Genomic DNA, 20,000 nt, shown 5'->3' on the forward strand with positions numbered 1-20,000 from the left:
CGAGGGTGATAATGGGGAGGGGACTGGAGAAGGTTAGAGAGAATGGAGAAAAGTGGGAGGTGAGCCAGTTGCTGTTTGCTGACGACACTGCGCTTGTGGGAGGGTCAGAGGAGGGATTAAGGGAGTTAGTGGCGGGTTTTGGGATAGTATGGGATAGAAAGTTGAAGGTATATGTGAGAAAAAATAAGGTGGTGAGATGTACAAGGGGAGAGGATGGTATAGAGTTGGAAGTTTAAAGAAGGGAGGCTGGAGGAAGTGGATAACTTTAGGTTTTTGGGGTCACGTGTGGTAGGAGATGGAGGAGTATCGATAGAAGTAAATAGGCATCTGGGAATAGATGCACAGAAACTATATGATGGGATGATTGTCCAACGGCACTGTATAGGGTAGAGACCTGGAATTTAAGAGAGAGAGAGGAAAAGTTTAAATGTGTTTGAGATTAAATGTCTGAGAAGTATGGTAGGGGTTACAAGGTTAGATAGAGTGAGAGTTGAGGAGGTAAAGAGGAGAGCTGTGGTGGAAAAGGAGGTTGTAGATAGGGCTGATGAAAGATTATTGGGATGGCTTAGACACATGGAAAGAATGAGTAAAGAAAAATTTGTAAAAGAGGTGTGGAAGACATAGGTGGAGGAAGTGAACTTGAGGGGACGACCGAGGATGAGATGGATGGATGGGGTGAAAGGGGCGTTGAGCAAAAGGGGAATGTCTGTTGAGCAAGGAAGAAAGAGCGCAGGAGATAAGGGTGAGTGGAAAATAGATGTGTATTAATGATAATGTGATGTAAGGAAGGGAGGAGATGTGGGTAGGGAGTGGTTATGTATTAATGATGTTTTGACACAGCCTGAAGGGATTTCTCATGGTCTTCTTTTCTACATGAGGGGATGGAGAGCTGGGGGTGGAGGTGTCGACTATGTTGTAATAATAATGATAATAATGGCAATAATGACAGTCACGATAATGACGATGATGATGACGATGATGATGACGATGATGATGATGACGATGATGATGATGATGACGATGATGATGATGATGACGATGATGATAACAAAAGTAGTTACGTTAATAATAATGAAATAATGATGATAATAGTAATAATAGCAATAATGGTAATAATAACAATGATAATAACAATAGCAGCAAAAAACAAAATTAAGTATCATAATGATCAATAATTATAACAATATCAACAGTAACAACAACAATAAATTTGTGTGTACGTTTGTGTATGTGATTGCATTCATATACCTGCAATTGCGAACACACATATACACGTTCCACACACATACATACGAAATATTGAAATATGAGTGGGCTGGACATTTCACACCTCCATAAAGTTACCCACGAGCCACAAACCAGGGGAAAGAGCAGGAAGGGGAAAAGGAATAAAAGGGAGGTGGAGTCGGAGTCTCGTGTTATCAGACTCTCAGAATAAAACAGGATCTCTTCAGATACTCATGTCGTCAGCGCCTTCCTCAGAGTACGCGACGTCCGTCACGAAGAGCTCCGAGGGCCAGAAGTCCCTGGAGAGGACAAAGAGTGGTCCTCAAGAGCCCTTGAGGTCTTTGGTTCCCACAAACGCAAGAGGCGGAGGTCCTCCTTCCGGAGCCGAGGGAAATCTCGCCTTCCAGAGTTACACGAGCTCTTGATTCCTGTGGCGCCGTTTGATCTTTCTATTATGGTGAACGTCATGTGATTTTGTCCATTAGAGGGAGATGCTCAGGAGATAATGGGTCCTTGGAGGACCAAGAGGAGCTTTTTCTCTTAAACGTTTTCTTTAGTTGATGAAAAATTTCTTATGTTTGTAAGAAAGAACGCTGTTAAGTATCAGCGAGCAGATTTTGAACCGCCCGGCGCTGCTTGTATTCAATGATGATGGCATGGAAAATATTTATGAAAGTAACAGAAGACAAAAAAAAAAAAAAAAAAGGCATGGGTGGCATGAAAAAGAAAGAAAAAGAGTTGCTTGAAGTGTTATCGTTTTTGGTATTGTCATCTGGCTTTCTACTATATCGTTGATGACACAGTATCTGCTATAACCTTTATCTACATTTCCTAAAACTTCTCTATTCTTTTTTTTTTCCTCTTTTTTTTCTGCGTTCTTGTCTTTCACTTACTCTTTTTCCGATTTTATCTTTTATATTAGTTTTCCTTCTCCTCTTTCTCTCTGACTCTTTTTCCTTCTCCACTTGTCTATTCCTACTGTTCACCCCAGTCCGGTCCTTCTGTACTTACTCCACTTCCTCTCCTTCCATTCCCCGATCCCTCGAGTATGTTTGACCTTTCGCCTCGTGTCTGAGGCTTACCCGGACTCCTCTTGGTCGTCCAGACGCTTCACGTGAGCCCCGGACGTCTCAATGTCTCCCCTGATGCCTCGTTTATCTACCCATGCCTCACGCGGGGCCCTCTTGACCCAAAGACTTTCGTTCACCCAAAGGCTTTTTCTCTCCCCTATCCGGATTTCATTTAGTTTCGTTCAATGGCACGCGGGGTGGGGTCGCTGACGTCATTTTCCCTGCTCTCTTCTCCACACGCTCTCTCTTGCTCATCTTTCTCTCTCTCTCTCTCTCTCTCTGTATATATGTATATATATGTATATATATGTATATATGTATATATATATATATATATATATATGTATATATATGTATATATGTATATACACATATATGTATACATACATATACATATATCACAACTAACACCACAGTCGGACGAAAGAAAGAGCTGAGTAAGCGAAACTATATATTTCGATTGCTAACTGAAGAGGATTGCAGTTAGCAATCGAAATATATAGTTTCGCTTACTCAACTCTTTCTTTCGTCCGACTGTGGTGTTAGTTGTGATTTACAAATGTGTTGCTACATTTCTCACCAGTGATGTATATGTATATATATATATATATATATATATATGTATATATATATATATATATATATATATATATATATATACTGTATATATACATATATACTGTATATATATATAATATATATATATATATATATATATATATATGTGTGTAAATATATATATGTATATATATCTTTTTGCCTGTAAACTATCTAACTCTTGATCATTTTAACTTAGATTTAAATAGAAATATGAACAAACTTAAAACTCACGTAGCAGCGTGTCACCATCTGCGATATCCACAGTCCCCTTCTTCCTCATATTGGATACCTGTTGATTTAGTTCTTCGGTGTCACATTTGACTCTGCTGGCCTCTCGATGACAGCGAAGCTTCCAGGTAGATCCCCTTTGTGGCTACTTGTTGCCTTCGCTGGCCAGGAACCTTGGCCAAGGATGACAGTTTCGGGCGTTCTCTAGGGTTAAGCTCCTAAGAGACTTCAATGCAAAAAAAAAAAAAAAAAAAAAAAATAGTGTCACTGCTTTCGTGTCCGTTTTGTCTTCAAAAAAAAAAAAAAAAAAAAAAAAAAAAAAAAAAAAATAGTGACACTGCTTTCGTGTCCGTTTTGTCTTCTGTGTCGTCCCTGTCGAGTTCGCCAAAACTGGATCGTTTCTTGTGAGTTTATGGCAGTATAGCTCTGGCCCGGAAACGCGAATATTTGGGCACGTTCGAAATTTACAGCTGTTGTCGGAACGCGATCTCTTCCCTTTAGTTGCATATCTAAGAACTAACGGTGGTATTCTTAAAAAGGATTCTTTCCTTACATGAATCTTAGAAATCCTTGGAAGGGGAAGATTTATATAAGTAAGGATTTTTTTTCAAGAATACTACCGTAAGATTCTTACGGTGGTATTCTTAGGAATAAATTCTTTCCTTATATAAATCTTTCCCTTCCTAGGATTTTTAGATTTATATAAGAAAAGATTTCCTAAAGAATACCACCGTAAGAAGTACCTTTTATTTGTATATTTGAAACCTAGAACTGTAGAGTGGTTATTCAAATATTAACTATTTCATTTTGCTCATTCGAAAATACCAATTTATTTGAAACCTATTGTTTTGCTGCCTCGCATTTGGTAAAGGGTTCTCATTGTACATTCGAAACACGTCTCCTTTGCAGAACATTCAAAAGTTTCAGGCATCCATTCGAAAATTAGAGCCTTCCTATTGTGCCTTTGAACTTATACTCCGATCAGAACAATATAGCAGGAAATACCTTATATGATAGCCTTGAAAGGGGGAAAAAGCCCTTGGTATATGTATGTATGTATGTATGTATGTGTGTATGTATGTATGTATGTATGTATGTATGAATATATGTATGTATGTATGTGTGTATGTATGTATGCATATTTACCAGATACACAAACTTAACATTTCTTTGTTTCTATCGCCTAACTGCCGTGTGTGTTTTGTGAAGGATGTCATTCTTTCATTTAACTTTATTTCCTCATTAATAACAGACCCTTGCTCGGTTTACTTAGTCAGAATTGTACTGGAATTGTGAGTGAGTGCTTGTGCACGGAAGCAAGAAAAAGCAACCGGATCTTAAGATATAAACCCGCTTCCTGGCAAGCAGCAACATTCGTCACAACGGTTCCCGTGGGAGCTTGTGTCCGGTTGTATATCCAAGGATCCAAGGACTTCTCCATGTGTAGTTCTGTATGTTTTTATCGTTGATAATTTTACATTAACTTTTCGACGTTCAGGAGCTATTAAAGCGCGTTACTTGCACCCTTGATTCTAGATTGCCGTCTTGTAAAATTGTCTTTAATTTATCTTCCGTCTCATGGCACTGCTGAAGAGGAAAATAAAAGTGGAGGAGTGGGTATCATATTCTTTTAACGCTCTCAGCACGAAATTCTGCCTTAAGTCGAAGAAAATCGTCTGTCGTCATTCAGAACAAAACATGGAAAATTGTCATCGTATTGAAGGGGTTAATCGCCTTATCCTAATCTTATCCACGTTGAATCGCCATTTATAAATTTTGTCGTAGAACGCGACAGACGATTTTACTCAGCTGTTGGCCTGAAACTGAGTCCTGAATAGGATTTTAATCGATCAAGACACTGTTTCGGACGTTACGGAAACGAAAGGATTCAGAATTTCTCCATCAAAATTTGCTGGTGATACAAAGCTGTCTGTAACAACAACTAGTGTCACTTGGACGTTCAAAGAGATAAAGACAAACAAGAGCTGTGGTGTTAAAAGTGACCGACGGAATGATAATGATGAAGAAACGTAACTAAGGAATGATGAAAATCGACTTTCTCTATCAAAATTTGCTGGTAATACAAAGCTGTCTGTAACAACAATTAATGTCACCTGGACGTTCAAAGAGATGAAGACAAACAAGAGTAGTGATTTTACAAGCGACCGATGGAATAGTAATGATTAAAATACGCAACTAAGGAAAGATAAAAATGACTTTCTCTATCAAAATTTGCTTGTGATACAAAGCTGTCTGTAAGAACAACTAGTGTCACCTGAAGATTCAGAGAGATGCAAACAAACAAGACTTGTGGTTTTAAAAGCGACCGATGGAATAGTAATGATCAACGAGTGAAGTACGTGAGACAGAATTAGTGGAAGGGTGGTGAGGAAAACGCCAAAAACCGTTGGAGTTTTGTTACTGACGTTTCATCCCAGAAGGACTTCTTCTTCTTTGTGGACGAAACGTCTGTAATAAAACTCCAACGGTTTTTGGCACTTACCTCACCACCCGTCCACTCATGATAAACGAGTACAAGTTATTTGGAAAAATTTAACTCTAAACAAAGTTCAGAATGAAAAGGACCTTGGTGTCATTATCAGTAACGATCAAACCTCATCTAAGTGTTAAATACATTTTTCAAAGGACGAAAAAAAAAATTCGAGGGCTGGTTTATTGATCTTTTGATTTCAAAAGCCAAACTCTAGTCAGGTAATTACGTAGATCATTAGTCCTCCCAAATTTGGAATATGATTTGCTCGCCGAACTTAACATAGTGGTAAAGGCATAAAGGCGATCCCAAAACTGAAAATGGATATCTCAGACAGTGTATATATATATATATATATATATATATATATATATATATATACATATATGCATATATATATTTGTATATATATATGTATATACAGTATATATATATATATGTATATACAGTATATATATATATGTATATATTATATATATATATTATATATATATATGTATATACAGTATATATTATATATATATGTATATACAGTATATATATATATGTATATACAGTATATATATATATGTATATATGTATATTATGTATTTATATATGTATATATATATATATATATATATATATATATATATATATATATATATATACATATATATATGTATATACATATATGTATATACATATATATATGTATATATATATATGTATATACACATATATATATATATATACATATACATATATATATATATATATATATATATAATATGCTAATGAGAACACGGGTACATGTGTTCACTTATGCAAATTAGACCATTTGAAAAAAAAAAACGAAGCATAGCTCTTTCGTATATTACATCCAGTGCAAAAAGTACATATTTGAACAGAAATACATAGTTTATTTATACATGAAGTAGGAACAAGGACAGTTTGCTCTTATGTAAACTGTCCTTGTTCCTTCTTCATGTATATATAAACTATGTATTTCTATTCAACTATGTACTTTTTGCACTGGATGTAATATACGAAAGTGCTCTGCTTCGTTAGTTTTTTCCAAATGGTCTACTATGTATATATATATACATACATATATATATATATATATATATATATATATATATATATATACATATATATATATACATATATATATATATATATATATATGATGAAGGTGGAAAAAGAAGTCACGGGTCTAGTTCCGAGTTACTGAGTTTATTCCTGACCAGTTTCGCTCTATGCTTCTTCAGAGGAACTCCTCTGAAGAAGCATAGAGCGAAACCGGTCAGGAATAAACTCAGGAACGCTTGGAACTAGACCCGTGACTTCTTTTTCCACCTTCAATAATTTGTCACAATGTACCAGCATATATATATATATATAATATATATATATGTATATATATATATGTATATATATATATATATATATATATATATGTATATATATATATATCATTAGTATTCCCTTTTATAAAGGGAATGGAACACATATACAAGATGGAACTCCTCTATAACAACTCACAAGCCTCTTTTCAATACAGAGAACAAAATAAAATTTGAAGATGACATAACCTTTATATATCCATTGGAACAAAACCATCATATATTTACAACCAGAAGTATCACTCTAGTTAATAAAAGATTTTTTTTTTATCAACAACCTAATGGTTTGTCGGCACTCCGTGGGTAGTTTCATTCACTGATATACCGGGAGGGGCTTCGCTCAAATGGCATCAGTCATTGATCTGTCTTTGTTCTCGTTCTTGTAACCGAACCAAAAATAACTCTTGAAGATTATTCCTGGCTGGGTCGTAAGGAAACTAACTTGGGGAGACTTGTTAGTGTGGTTTTGCGCGTGCACAGCCTGTATGTACAGGATATATATGGATGAAATATATACTGTATATATGTAGTGAATCCTGACCTTAAATCCAGGAAACAGTACATCAGCGCCAGAAATAGAGCTAACAGGGCATTAGGTTTCATTGCTAGGACCGTTACGGATACAAGTGCAGAGGTAATTATCAAACTCTATATGGCGTTAGTTAGATCCTTCCTCGACAATGCAGTACAGTTTTGGTCTCCGTCTTATAGAATGGAAATCAGTTCACTAGAGTCAGTACAGAGGAGAATGACCAAAATGATACATGGACTCAGAAATTTACCTTATAAGGAGAGGCTTAGGCTCAGTGTGCGGGGTGATCTAATAGAGGTGTTCAAGTGGACCAAGGGCTTTAACTAGGGGGATGCAGACAAGGTCATCATATTAAGACAATAGAGCAGGATTCGTAGTAATTTATCATTGGACAAATTTAGATTTAAGAAGGAAATAGGCAAGAACTAGTTTACCAATAGAATGATCAATGAATGGGCGCTGAAACTATTGGTTATTTTAAGAAAAAGTTAGACAACTTCTTTATGGATGGTGATGATAAGTGGTAATGGACATGGAACTGCCAAATGTAGGCTTTATGGTCTGTTTCAGTCTCCTTCATTCTTATTTTCTTATACATACAGTATATGCTGTATATATATATAATATATATATATATATATATATATATATATGTATATATGTATATGTGTGTGTGTGGGTGTGGGTGTACATGCATGTATATACAGGTTGTATACACATATACATAGTATGTACAGTATATACACTTTATAAAGAAAATGGCATAGGAAAGACTATGGGTCTACGGCAGAGGTTCTCAGCTTGCTTGGCTCATGCACCCCTTTCACCCTTTGCCAGAATGTCATTCCCCCCTCCTTTCCAAGATTGCCTGTTTCAAAAGGTGCAGTCTGAATAATATGCAGATATCATCGCACAGCGTAACACTTTTCTAATCCTAAGATTAACCTGGGTCAGCACTGGTATAATTCTAGCCCAGGTGACAGGCCAGATAGGCCAGAGCCTATATTTGCTTTCCTCACTCCGTAAACTTAATGTGGTCACAATTCACTCCCAGAAAACCCAAAATTCCCCCCTGGGGGTGAATTTCATCCCTAATGAGAACCCCTGGTCTACGGTATACGAGTTAATGGCCAATTGATGTGTTCTGTAGAACCATATACAAAAATACTCAAGAAAAGGTTGTATTACAATATTTTCCTGTATGATCGTCGTTGGTTATAAATGTGTGTTTGTGGTATTTTACTCTTTCTCAATTGTTATTTCTGCCTCTACGCTAAGAATATCGTTCTTTTTCCTACCCCATGTTCTATCATGTAGTTACTAGAAACTGGAACCTCGAGTGTCATGATCTATCGACACTACCCGATACCGATACGTCTCCTGGGTCTCAACGAACTCGTCATCCTCTGACGAGATCGTTCAAGACCCTTCATAGGCGAGGCACTTGTCCTTTATGATTCAGCTCTTCTGACCACTAACGAACACCGTTTTTCCTTCTTTACAGAGGTGACGGGGGAGATGGTGGGCCAGTATCTCCGCGCCCACCCGGAGTTCCTGGAAGCGTGGTTGATGGAACAGGTCGAACTGGAGACCCTGGAACGGTGGATGATCCGAAGAACGCAGAGGGCGCAACACAAGAACCAGGAGAATGGATCAAATGGTAGGAGTTCGATGGAATACGTAAGGGTGACGAAGTCGGGAGGTCGACCTGTACGTTGACGCACTGGAGGAGGAACTTGACTGGAAGGGAGACCTGCACGGGGTGAGGTCGAGCGGTTTGGGAGGAACTGGGAGTAAAGTCTTCACAGGGAGGAGGGCTTCTGGAGGTTGAGGTTAAACATTATGGGGACCTTTCGGGGGCTGGTTTCAGCTTTGAAAGAGGCTTCCAGTTGGATGAGTGTAAGCAAGAAGGGGAGATGTGTCTTGAAGAATTAAATCGATCAATTAGGGTACTCGATCATCAGGTGGTTGGAATGAAAGTAGACCTGATGAGTATTTTGGCCTAAAGGGAGTTTTACTGAAGGGTAAGGTTGACTTGGAAGAGTATCTGCTGAAGGATGAGGTTACCAGGAGGGAGTTTCTTGTAAGCTAAAGGGAGTTTATGTGAGGAAGAGGTCGAGCTAGAAGAGGACGACCTGGAGGTTGACCTATTAAACCGCGTCCACACTTGTTGCATTTCCACGTATCGTATCGTCTTTGCGTACCACCTAGTGACACGATAAGGTGCAACAGGGTATTGTACCCACTTGTTGCGTATCCGTATACAGCAGTCGGATACGCAACATGTGGGTACAATACCCTGTTGCACCGTATCGTATCTCTAGGTGGTACGCAAAGATGATACGATAAGTGGAAATGCAACAAGTGTAGACGCGGCTTTAGAAACTGAAGTCTTCATGGGACTTGCTGGAAATAATTTGTTTTAGAAGAAACCTTTGAAGGCTGAAAGCAATCAAAGGATTCTATATTCTTTATTTTATATCTATTTAATTATTTATTCATTTATCTTCTTCTCATTATTATTATTATTATTACTATTATCATTATCATTATCATTATCATTATTATTATCATTATTATTATTATTAATTATCATTATTATTATTAATTATTATCATTATTATTATTAATTATTATCATTATTATTAATTATCATTATTATCATTATTATCATTATTATTTTGTATATATATATATATATTATTATTATATATATATATATATATATACATATAATATATATATATATATATATATATATATATATAATCTTTTTTTTCTTATTTTTTTCTTTTTTTAAGGAAAGGCTATTTGATCTGGTAGGGTCATGTTGAAGATTGAAGCCAACCTGAAAAGGAATTCGCTCGTAGAGAACCTTGTGAAGGAGGATGCAGGAGTGTTACTTGTTAGAAAAGATGGTTGACAGGGAGAAGTGACCTGTTCAAGGTTGAGGTCAACCTTGAAGGGAAAATTCAACTAGAGTGTGACCTTGAGGGTAATGAAATTGATCAGAAGTGTTACTTGTTGGAAAAGGGGATTGATCTGAAGGAGGACCTACTGTGTTGGGGGGTGACCTGCTCAAGGCCGAGGACGACCAGAAGGAAGACCTGCTCGAGGATTAGGAGAGCTTGAAGGGGTGAGTTTGACCTTAGGGGGAAGCTTCCAGGAGGAGCTAGGTTGATCAAGAGGGAGATTTGGTTGAAGAAGTTCTCCTGGAAAGACCCTGGTGAACATGGTGATTGACACTTAGGAAGACATTTGCCGGAGGGTGAGATCGACCAGTAGGGAAACTTTCAGGAGGATGAGATCGACCAGAAGAAGAAGCTAAAAAGGGTCGATTGCCCTTGAGGGAGACCTACTGGAGGATAAAGGCCATAAGGTCTACGTGGAGGAGACCTTCCCCTCCTTCCTCCTACTCTCCCTCCTCCTCCTCTTCCTCCTCCTCCTCCTCCTCCTCCTCCTCCTCCTCCTCCTCCTCCTCCTCCCACTAGCCTCCTTCTCCTGTTCCCACAAGTCGCCTCCTCTTCTTCCTCCTTTCCATCTCCTCCTTCTCATTTTCCTCTTCCTTCACTCCTCCTCTTCCCTCTCCTCCTCTTCTCCTCCTCCATCTCATCCTCCTCCTCCTCCTCCTTTTCCTCCTTTTCTTCCTCATCAAGACACCCCTTGAGAAGTCTTCCACGAGCAAGACCTCTCCACAACCGAAGAGAGCGTTCCAGTAGTCATTTTCCAGAAGCGTCTGGATTTGTTCAAAGGAGGTCTCGCTCCTCACAGCATCACCAGAAAGGACTCACTCTAAAGGCAGCGAGACCTTTAACCAGTTTGTGGAATGCCAGCCAGCGATTGAGGGGAAAGCGTTGAATGGATGGAAGAGGAGTGGATCGTAGATCGTTTATGCGAAAAATAGAAGAAAGGATCAAAGAACCATGAGGTCGAGGGAAAGAAAAAATGGGAATTTTTGCGAGATAAGCATTAGGATAAGGTCGAATAAATAAAATGAAGATTATCATGTAGGTATGTTTATACATCATAAACGCTTATATATTTCTATAAAAAAGAATTGGTAGAGAAGAGGATGAATGAAAAAATTATTTTTGTAAACATACGTGAAATTTAAAATTCTATAGACAAATTTACATTTACATATGTTTATATATAGCACTATACAAAATATGCATATGCACATTATATATGTTTATACTTAAATATACATACATACTAATCACGAAGAATCCACAGTCGAAATAAAAGGAAACTTTAGAAGAAAGTGTAACTTCTATATTTCGGCTAATAGCTATAGCCCTCTTTAGGAAAGTACTTTCCTGAAGAGGGCTATAGCTATTAGCCGAAATATAGAAGTTACACGTTATTCCAAGTTTCCTTTTATTCCGAATGTGGGTTCTTCGTGATTATCATTAACAAATGTGCTACAACATTTTGTCTAAGTAATGTATATATATATATATATATATATATATATATATATATATATATATATATATATATATATATATATATCACTATAAAGTAATGTAGCACATTGATCAAATAAACTTTTTTTTATCCCACAGTCGGAAAAAGAAGACACTAATGTCGAATGTTCTGTATATTTCGATCACTAACTGTGACCCTCTTCAGCAGAATGAATACATAGTGGAAGGCATATGATTATATACAAAGGTGTGAGGTGGGAGAAGGAACAAGCTCAGGTAACGTGACCGATGCTCCGCAGGTCGCCTGGAGTTTTGTGACCTTGGAGTAGCTTCAAAAGGAAAATAATAGAGTCTTCCCTGATTAAATATCTCCCTAATTTCAATATATCAAATGGTCAGTGGTCACCTGACTGCATTACCACCTCAGCAGTCAGCCAAGTGCTACCTCATATACTCCAAGGTCACAAAACTCCAGGCGACCTGCGGAGCATCGGTCACGTTACCTGAGCTTGTTCCTTCTCCCACCTCACACCTTTGTATATAAGCATATGCCTTCCACTATGTATTCATTCTGCTGAAGAGGGTCACAGTTAGTGATCGAAATATACAGAACATTCGACATTAGTGTCTTCTTTTTCCGACTGTGGGATAAAAAAAAGTTTATATATATATATATATATATATATATATATACATATATACATATATATATATATATGTATATATGTATATATGACACACAGGAACCCACAGTCGGAGAAAATAAACTTTGAATAAAGAAGAATCCTATATTTCGGCTATCAACTGTAGTACTTTCCTGAAGAGGGCTACAGTTGATAGCCGAAATATAAGATTCTTCTTTATTCAAAGTTTATTTTCTCCGACTGTGGGTTCCTGTGTGTCATTTACAAATGTGCTACTACATTTCTGTTTAGAAATATATATATATATATATATATATATACATATATATATATATATATATATATATATATATATAATATATATGTATGTATGTATGTACACATGCGATAAACAAGAGAAGAACATGATGTTAAAGGTAAGATCTTTCACGTGTTACATCCTACATATAAAAGTGATATACGAAAGGGACTCCTGTCTAAACTTTCCTTCTTTCCAATTCCATTTTCAATAGGTAGTACACGGATATCATATGAGTATCATTCGTCTCATTTATATGTATTTAAGTCAGGTTGTTTTACAACTAGTAATATTTTACAAGTAGTAATGCAGATATTACTTTAAAAAGAGCATTATGTATATAAATATACGAAAAAAACATATGTATACATAAAAAATAACGTATTATTTGATATGAAAAAAACTACAAATTTGTAATATTCTATATGTATATATATATATATATATATATATATATATATATAAACATATGTTCACAAACAGATAAACATATACGCAAACATACACATGCACGCATACACATAAGTATGCATAGATTACGTTATATACAGTAATATATGAAATTGCTCATACACCCCTAATGAATAATCAATCTTTTAACACAAGTACTTCTATCTAGGTTTAGTATTTTTTTATGTTTTGCCAAAAACAATCCTCACAGCAGAAAACACACATAAAACGATACAAATGTAAGTATGCATATAGACATTTTTGGCCTCTTAAATTCCTCGCGAATGGAATTTGAATTCAATAAAGTCGACACCGACTTGAATGGAATTTGAATTCAACAAAGTCGACTCCGACTTGAAGTGAGACCAAAATACCTTAGGCCAGGTCACTTGAGGCCGCTTGACTGACCTTTCCTGCCCTTTTTCTTCCGGCGTTCCCAAATAAGCGCGTATTCCATCGCCGCGGCCCGAAGCCCAGGAGTCTCGTCCGGCCAACCTCGGGAAGCCAGCAAGTAAGTGCCCCAGTGTGCGACCCCACCCCGCGCCCTCTTCACCAGCTAACCACGCACCTCCGTAGCTGACATTTCACGCTTGTACGGTACCCCAGAGGAGTACCACGCCCTCGCAGTACACAGGATCGTAATTAGCATGCGGTACTTTATGAAGAGTCATGGTGATTTGGATGATGTGTCCGGTACGGACATTTGGTCCGGGCGGACGTTTGGTCCAGGCGGACGTTTGGTCCGGCGGACATTTGGTCCGGCGGACGTTTGGTCCGGACGGACGTTTGGTCCGGTACTGTCTTCTGCTGTACATGGATGCTCAGTACCAGGTCTGATGCCATGTCCTGCATGGTACAGGGGTCCACGACTATCATAATGGTACTTGGGTCCGGATCTACTCGCCCATATGGTACCACCTTGGATTTCGTCTCATGTGAATGCACAGTACCTGGTTCTACGGACGCGACCATATATACCCGTCGGGTCCATCGGATCAATTCCACGCAAGTCTTGGGTATTAAGCCCCAGTATGCTTCACCTATAGAGTACCTGGGTCAGCAAGGTGTGGCTTGATTTTACTCGAATCCAGATGTATCATGCCCAGGCGTGGTACTTGGAATCCTTCTCTTTGCCTCTCCCTGTCCTCCTATTCCACTTTTTTTCTCTCTCTCCCTCTTTCCTTCCTTCCTTCTGTTCTTCTTCCTCTTTTCCTGCGCCTCCATCCTTCCTCCCTCCTGTTCTTCTTCTTTTCCTCCGCCTCCTTCCTTCCTTCCTCTTGTTCTTCTTCCTTTTTTCCTCCTCCTCCTCTTCTTGCTCCTCCTATATCTCCTCCTCCTCCTCCTCCTGTGCCTCCTCTTCCTCTTCCCTCTCCTTCTCCCTCTCCTTCCCCTTCTCCATCTCCTTCTCCTACTCCATCTCTTACTCCTCTTTTTCCTTATCCTTTTTTCCTTTTCCTTCTTCTCCTTCTTGTCCTCTTTTCCCTCCTCCCTCCGCTTTCTCCTGCTCCTCCTCCTCCTCCTCCCCTTCCTCCTCTTCCTCCTCCTCCTTTTACCCCTCAACCTCTTTCTCCTCTTCCTCTTCCTTCTCATTTTCAAGTTGTACCTCCTCCTCCTTTTCCTCCAAACACTCCTCTTCCTCATTTCCTCCCTTTCCTCACCCTGTTTCGTCCACTCGTCCTCTTCCTCCTACTCCCTATCTTTTTCCTCATTTTCCTCCTTCGCTTTGCCTTGTTCCTTCCATTTGTATTTCTTCTTTTTCTAACATTTTTCCTCTTCTTCATCTCCTTTAATCCCTTTCTTCTCTCCTCCATCTTCTTCTCTATCTCTTCCTCTCCCTTGTGCTCCTTCTCCTCCCCATCCACTCCAATCTCCTTTTCTTCCTCTTCCTTCTCCTTCTTCTTCTCTTTCTCCTTTTCTCTCTCCCCGTTTCTTTCTCTTTTCTTTTGCCGACTTTTCACTCGTCCACTTCCTCCTAGCCAAACAGCCATCGTGTTGCACTTAACGTAGTTGCAGAGCTTGCATGAGAGTTTTAGTCGTGGCCACTAGAAACAGACTCTTCCCTTCTGTAAGGACACAGAAGCCGAAGACGGAATCAGAGCATGCCCTAGACACTAGCACGAGCTGCCGAGGCCATCCACTATATCCCTCACTGACACAACATGTCCTTACATGTTTCCGCATTGGCTGAGGCCGCTCACCCACCCTACCTCGTTCTCCTACCTTCACCCAGCTCATACGTTCAGCACCGACGTTGTTGTTGTTATTGTTGATGTTGTTGTTGTTGTTGTTTTTTGCTTGACGCCCGTGAGTGGTGTGTGGTCCCTTTCTTACGGCATGAACGTGAGGGTCGAGTCTGCTCGTTTGTGACTTTGTCTTGTTCTGTATCTAATCGGGTTTATTTGCAGGTTAAAGATAAGGAGGTTAGAAGATGAGGTGAGGCTGTGAGGATGATGATTGGATTAAGGAAATTGGTGTTGTTTGGATTCATGAACGTACTGTGATGTGTTCACAATAGACAACATTTACACAGTAAGATGTTGACAAAGCTCTAGGGAATTATACATGTACATGTTCATTATTTAGTGTATATTTAGAACATACTTTCATTAGTACTTAACCATGGCGACTTACTTTGCCAGTTCTGGATGAAGATTGCCTATTCCATGCAACTAAGGGGAGCCAACATCTATTCTGACCGGAATAAAAAAAAAAAAAAAAAAAAAAAAAAAAATCAGGGCAATCTTCGTCCCATCAATGCATAAAATCACCTTCAACCTTTTAGTCATTACAAAGCACCTAAAATACCGGGCCACCTCAAAGGTGTTAATGAGATCATTGTACAGCGTCTGACTTTCAGAACAACTTTCTTTTGATACATAAAAGTTAACGGTGTTTTATGTTCGCGTTTGCATGGTCATCCTACAGACAACACTTTTCTTTGTCCTTCAAGAAGCCACGTGTTTTTCTTCCCGAAGACACGTTTGTCGTTATCCAGCCTTCTTGTCTTACTCAGATCTCCTGGATCTTGCGCAGTTTCTGTCAATTTCTTCCTTATTGCCTCCATTCAACCGATCCAAGGAAATCCTTGCTTCCTTGCTCGGAATTCATGCCCCGCAAAAAAAAAAAAAAAAAAAAAAAAAAAAAAAAAAAAAAATCTTGGATATGTGGTTTCTCAGCCTTGCAAGACTTACGTCATTGTTGTTCCAGTTTTGTTTTCCAGGGTGATAGCCAATACACATGTGACTACTAAGTAGGTGATATAAAAACATTCCTAGGCAATAAAGTGTCCGTGCCCGTATCTCTCTCTCTCTCTCTCTCTCTCTCTCTCTCTATCTATCTATCTATCTATCTATCTATCTATCTATCTGTCTATCTATCTATCTATCTATCTATCTATCTATCTATCTATCTATCTATCTATCTATCTATCTATCTATCTATCTATCTATCTATCCCTATCTCTCTCTCTCTCTCTCTCTCTCTCTCTCTCTCTCTCTCTCTCTCTCTCTCTCTCTCTCTCTCTCTCTATCTCTCTCTCTCTCTCTCTCCCCTTTCTCCTCTCTCTACCTCTTTCTCTTTTTTCTCTTTCTCTTTACTCTCTTGCTCTTCCTTGATCCCTTTGTCATTCACCTCCCTTTCTTCTATTACCTCTCTATTTCCTCTCCTCTCTCATTATTTTCCCTTTACACACAAATGTAAATTCGTACACTCACATATACCCACACACGTACACACACACACACACACACACACACACACACACACACACACACACACACACACACACACACACACACACACAAGCATCTCAATTCATGGCGGGAATCAAAAGGTAAAGATCCTAAAATCCAAATATATGAAGTCGTTACGTTTTATGGTGAGTAAAAATTAGAACTAGATATACCTAAGAATTAAAAAGTAAAAAGTGAAAAGGTTAAGAGTGGGTATATGAAAAGATTAAGTGATGATGAAGAAGCAGAAAGGACTGTCAAAAATTTAATCATGGAAACAAAAGAGAATGGAAGGACAAGAATATTGAGAAAAAATGTGAAGATAACAAATAACGAGGAAGTGGTGGTTTGTGATGCATTAGAAAAAGAAAAATATATTATCCTCGTGTTGGCAAGAGAAACACATTTTATCAAGACTATGACTTGGGAAAACGCCAAAGTTTAGATTTCGAAAAATATGCAAGAGGGAACTGCCTAGTGTAGGCCTCATGGTCTCTTGCAGTCTCCTTTATTCATTAGAAAAAGAAAAATATATTATCTTCGTGTTGGCAAGAGAAGAATATGCAAGAGGGAACTGCCTAGTGTAGGCCTCATGGTCTCTTGCAGTCTCCTTTATTCTTATGTTCTTATGAACAGGTGTTAAAGTTACGCTTGACTCGAAAATAGAGGAATATGGCAAGTAAAAGGTAGCACTAAACCATTAGATTTGGTAGAAAATAACAAAAAAATATTTGGATAATAAGAGATATAACTAAATTAATGGGATCCAAAAACTAAGGAGTTAGTCAAAGAAGCAAAACAAGTGAGTTTTTCAGTTGTATTACAAGATGTTTTTCCCAAAGGCGATCCATGCACCACAAAATATAGATGGACGGATCGTGGGAATTTAGATCTGGAAGAAGCCTATGAGAAGGTATAACTCAAACTACTTAAGTGGAAACTGGAACGAGCTAAAGTACCAAAATAAGTACTGAAATGTATGAAAGACTTTCATATAGATGGACGGATCGTGGGAATTTAGATCTGGAAGAAGCCTATGAAAAGGTATAACTCAAACCACTTAAGTGGAAACTGGAACGCGTTAAAGTACCAAAATATGTACTGAAATGTAGGAAAGACTTTCATATAGATGGACGGATCGTGGGAATTTAAAACTGGAAGAAGCCTATGAAAAGGTATAACTCAAACCACTTAAGTGGAAACTGGAACGCTTTAAAGTACCAAAATATATACTGAAATGTAGGAAAGACTTTCATATAGATGGACGGATCGTGGGAATTTAAAACTGGAAGAAGCCTATGAAAAGGTATAACTCAAACCACTTAAATGGAAACTGGAACGCGTTAAAGTACCAAAATATGTACTGAAATGTAGGAAAGACTTTCATATAGATGGACGGATCGTGGGAATTTAAAACTGGAAGAAGCCTATGAAAAGGTATAACTCAAACCACTTAAGTGGAAACTGGAACGCGCTAAAGTACCAAAATATGTACTGAAATGTAGGAAAGACTTTCATATAGATGGACGGATCGTGGGAATTTAAAACTGGAAGAAGCCTATGAAAAGGTATAATTCAAACTACTTAAGTGGAAACTGGAACGCGCTAAAGTACCAAAATATGTACTGAAATGTAGGAAAGACTTTAATATAGATGAACGGATAGTGGGAATTTAAAACTGGAAGAAGCCTATGAAAAGGTATAACTCAAACCACTTAAGTGGAAACTGGAACGCGTTAAAGTACCAAAATATGTACTGAAATGTAGGAAAGACTTTCTGGAAGACCAGTATTGGACATAATGTCAGGATCGAGTCCCATATGGGTCACGACTCGGTGGCGCGGTTGGTAGAGTCACCGACACTCACTAAGGCGGTCCTGGTTCGAATCCCGCCCAGGGCTGAAATAATTTCAGTATCGCTGCGTTTCGAGTCGTTACTCCAACTCTCGTGGACGGGGAGTTGGGGGTGTGTGTGCGTGTAAGGTCACAGCATTACCCATAGATCGGTCATACGAGCTCTGACCTCTCTTCCGGGAGGGAAATAGCTGTCGATCACGAGTGCAACACGTGATCCAAAGACCGTGGTGAATCATTTGCACTATTGATATTCTTAATTTACGTGAATTACATGGTGGATGAAACAGAAAACTACACAAATGTTTTTGCAAATGATGCAATTATAACGAGAGAATATTATGAATTACTCGAATATCTGGAAAACCTTTGTTTGGAAGGAAGCGAGAACATTTATTTTCAAGGTAAAAAATAATGGAAATGGACAAAAAAGTAACAGGACATTAATAAAGAATTCCATTAAAAATCAAACAATTATCAAAGGTAAAAAATGCGAGGATCCTAGGAATGTTGGAATTAGATTTGCCACAGGAAAAACTATATCAACAAAATTGATGTACATAAAAAGATACTAACGAACATTGCACACATACATACATACATACACACATACATACATACATACATACATGCATACATACATACATACATACATACACATATACATACATTTTTCATACATGCACATTATATATATATATGTATGTATGTATGTATGTATGTATGTATGTATGTATGTATGTATGCGTGTCCGTTTGCATGTGCGCTTGTGTGTATGGTTATGGGTGTGTGTGTGTGTGTGTGTGTGTGTGTGTGTGTGTGTGTGTGTGTGTGTGTGTGTGTGTGTGTGTGTGTGTGTGTGTGTGTGTGTGTGTGTGTGTGTGTGTGTGTGTGTGTGTGTGTGTGTGTGTGTGTGTGTGTGTATGTGATTCACCATGGTCTTGGATCACGTGTGGGACTTGTAATCGACAGCTCTTTCCCTCCCGGAAGAGAGCTCAGAGTTCATATATGACCGATCTATGAGTAACGCTACCTTACACGCACATCCAACTCCTCG

At 38.3% G+C, this 20,000-nt stretch overlaps 1 protein-coding gene across 12 annotated transcripts in view; it reads left to right on the forward strand.

Annotated features, from left to right (window-relative positions):
- The window catches only part of LOC143032713 (putative 3',5'-cyclic phosphodiesterase pde-5), a 407,947-nt gene that overhangs the window by 270,150 nt on the left and 117,797 nt on the right, over window positions 1-20,000 (forward strand). For 11 of the 12 annotated variants that reach the window (XM_076197616.1, XM_076197617.1, XM_076197614.1 and 8 more), the window contains 2 exons: window positions 9,041-9,196; window positions 13,804-13,869. In XM_076197616.1, the coding sequence (XP_076053731.1) occupies window positions 9,041-9,196; window positions 13,804-13,869 (222 nt within the window). The remainder of the gene's footprint in view (window positions 1-9,040; window positions 9,197-13,803; window positions 13,870-20,000) is intronic. The other variant, XM_076197623.1, reaches the window with a different exon arrangement.

This window comes from Oratosquilla oratoria, chromosome 14 (genome assembly GCF_046742065.1).
Source record: "Oratosquilla oratoria isolate Oo_2021 chromosome 14, ASM4674206v1, whole genome shotgun sequence".
Lineage (NCBI taxonomy): Eukaryota > Metazoa > Arthropoda > Malacostraca > Stomatopoda > Squillidae > Oratosquilla > Oratosquilla oratoria.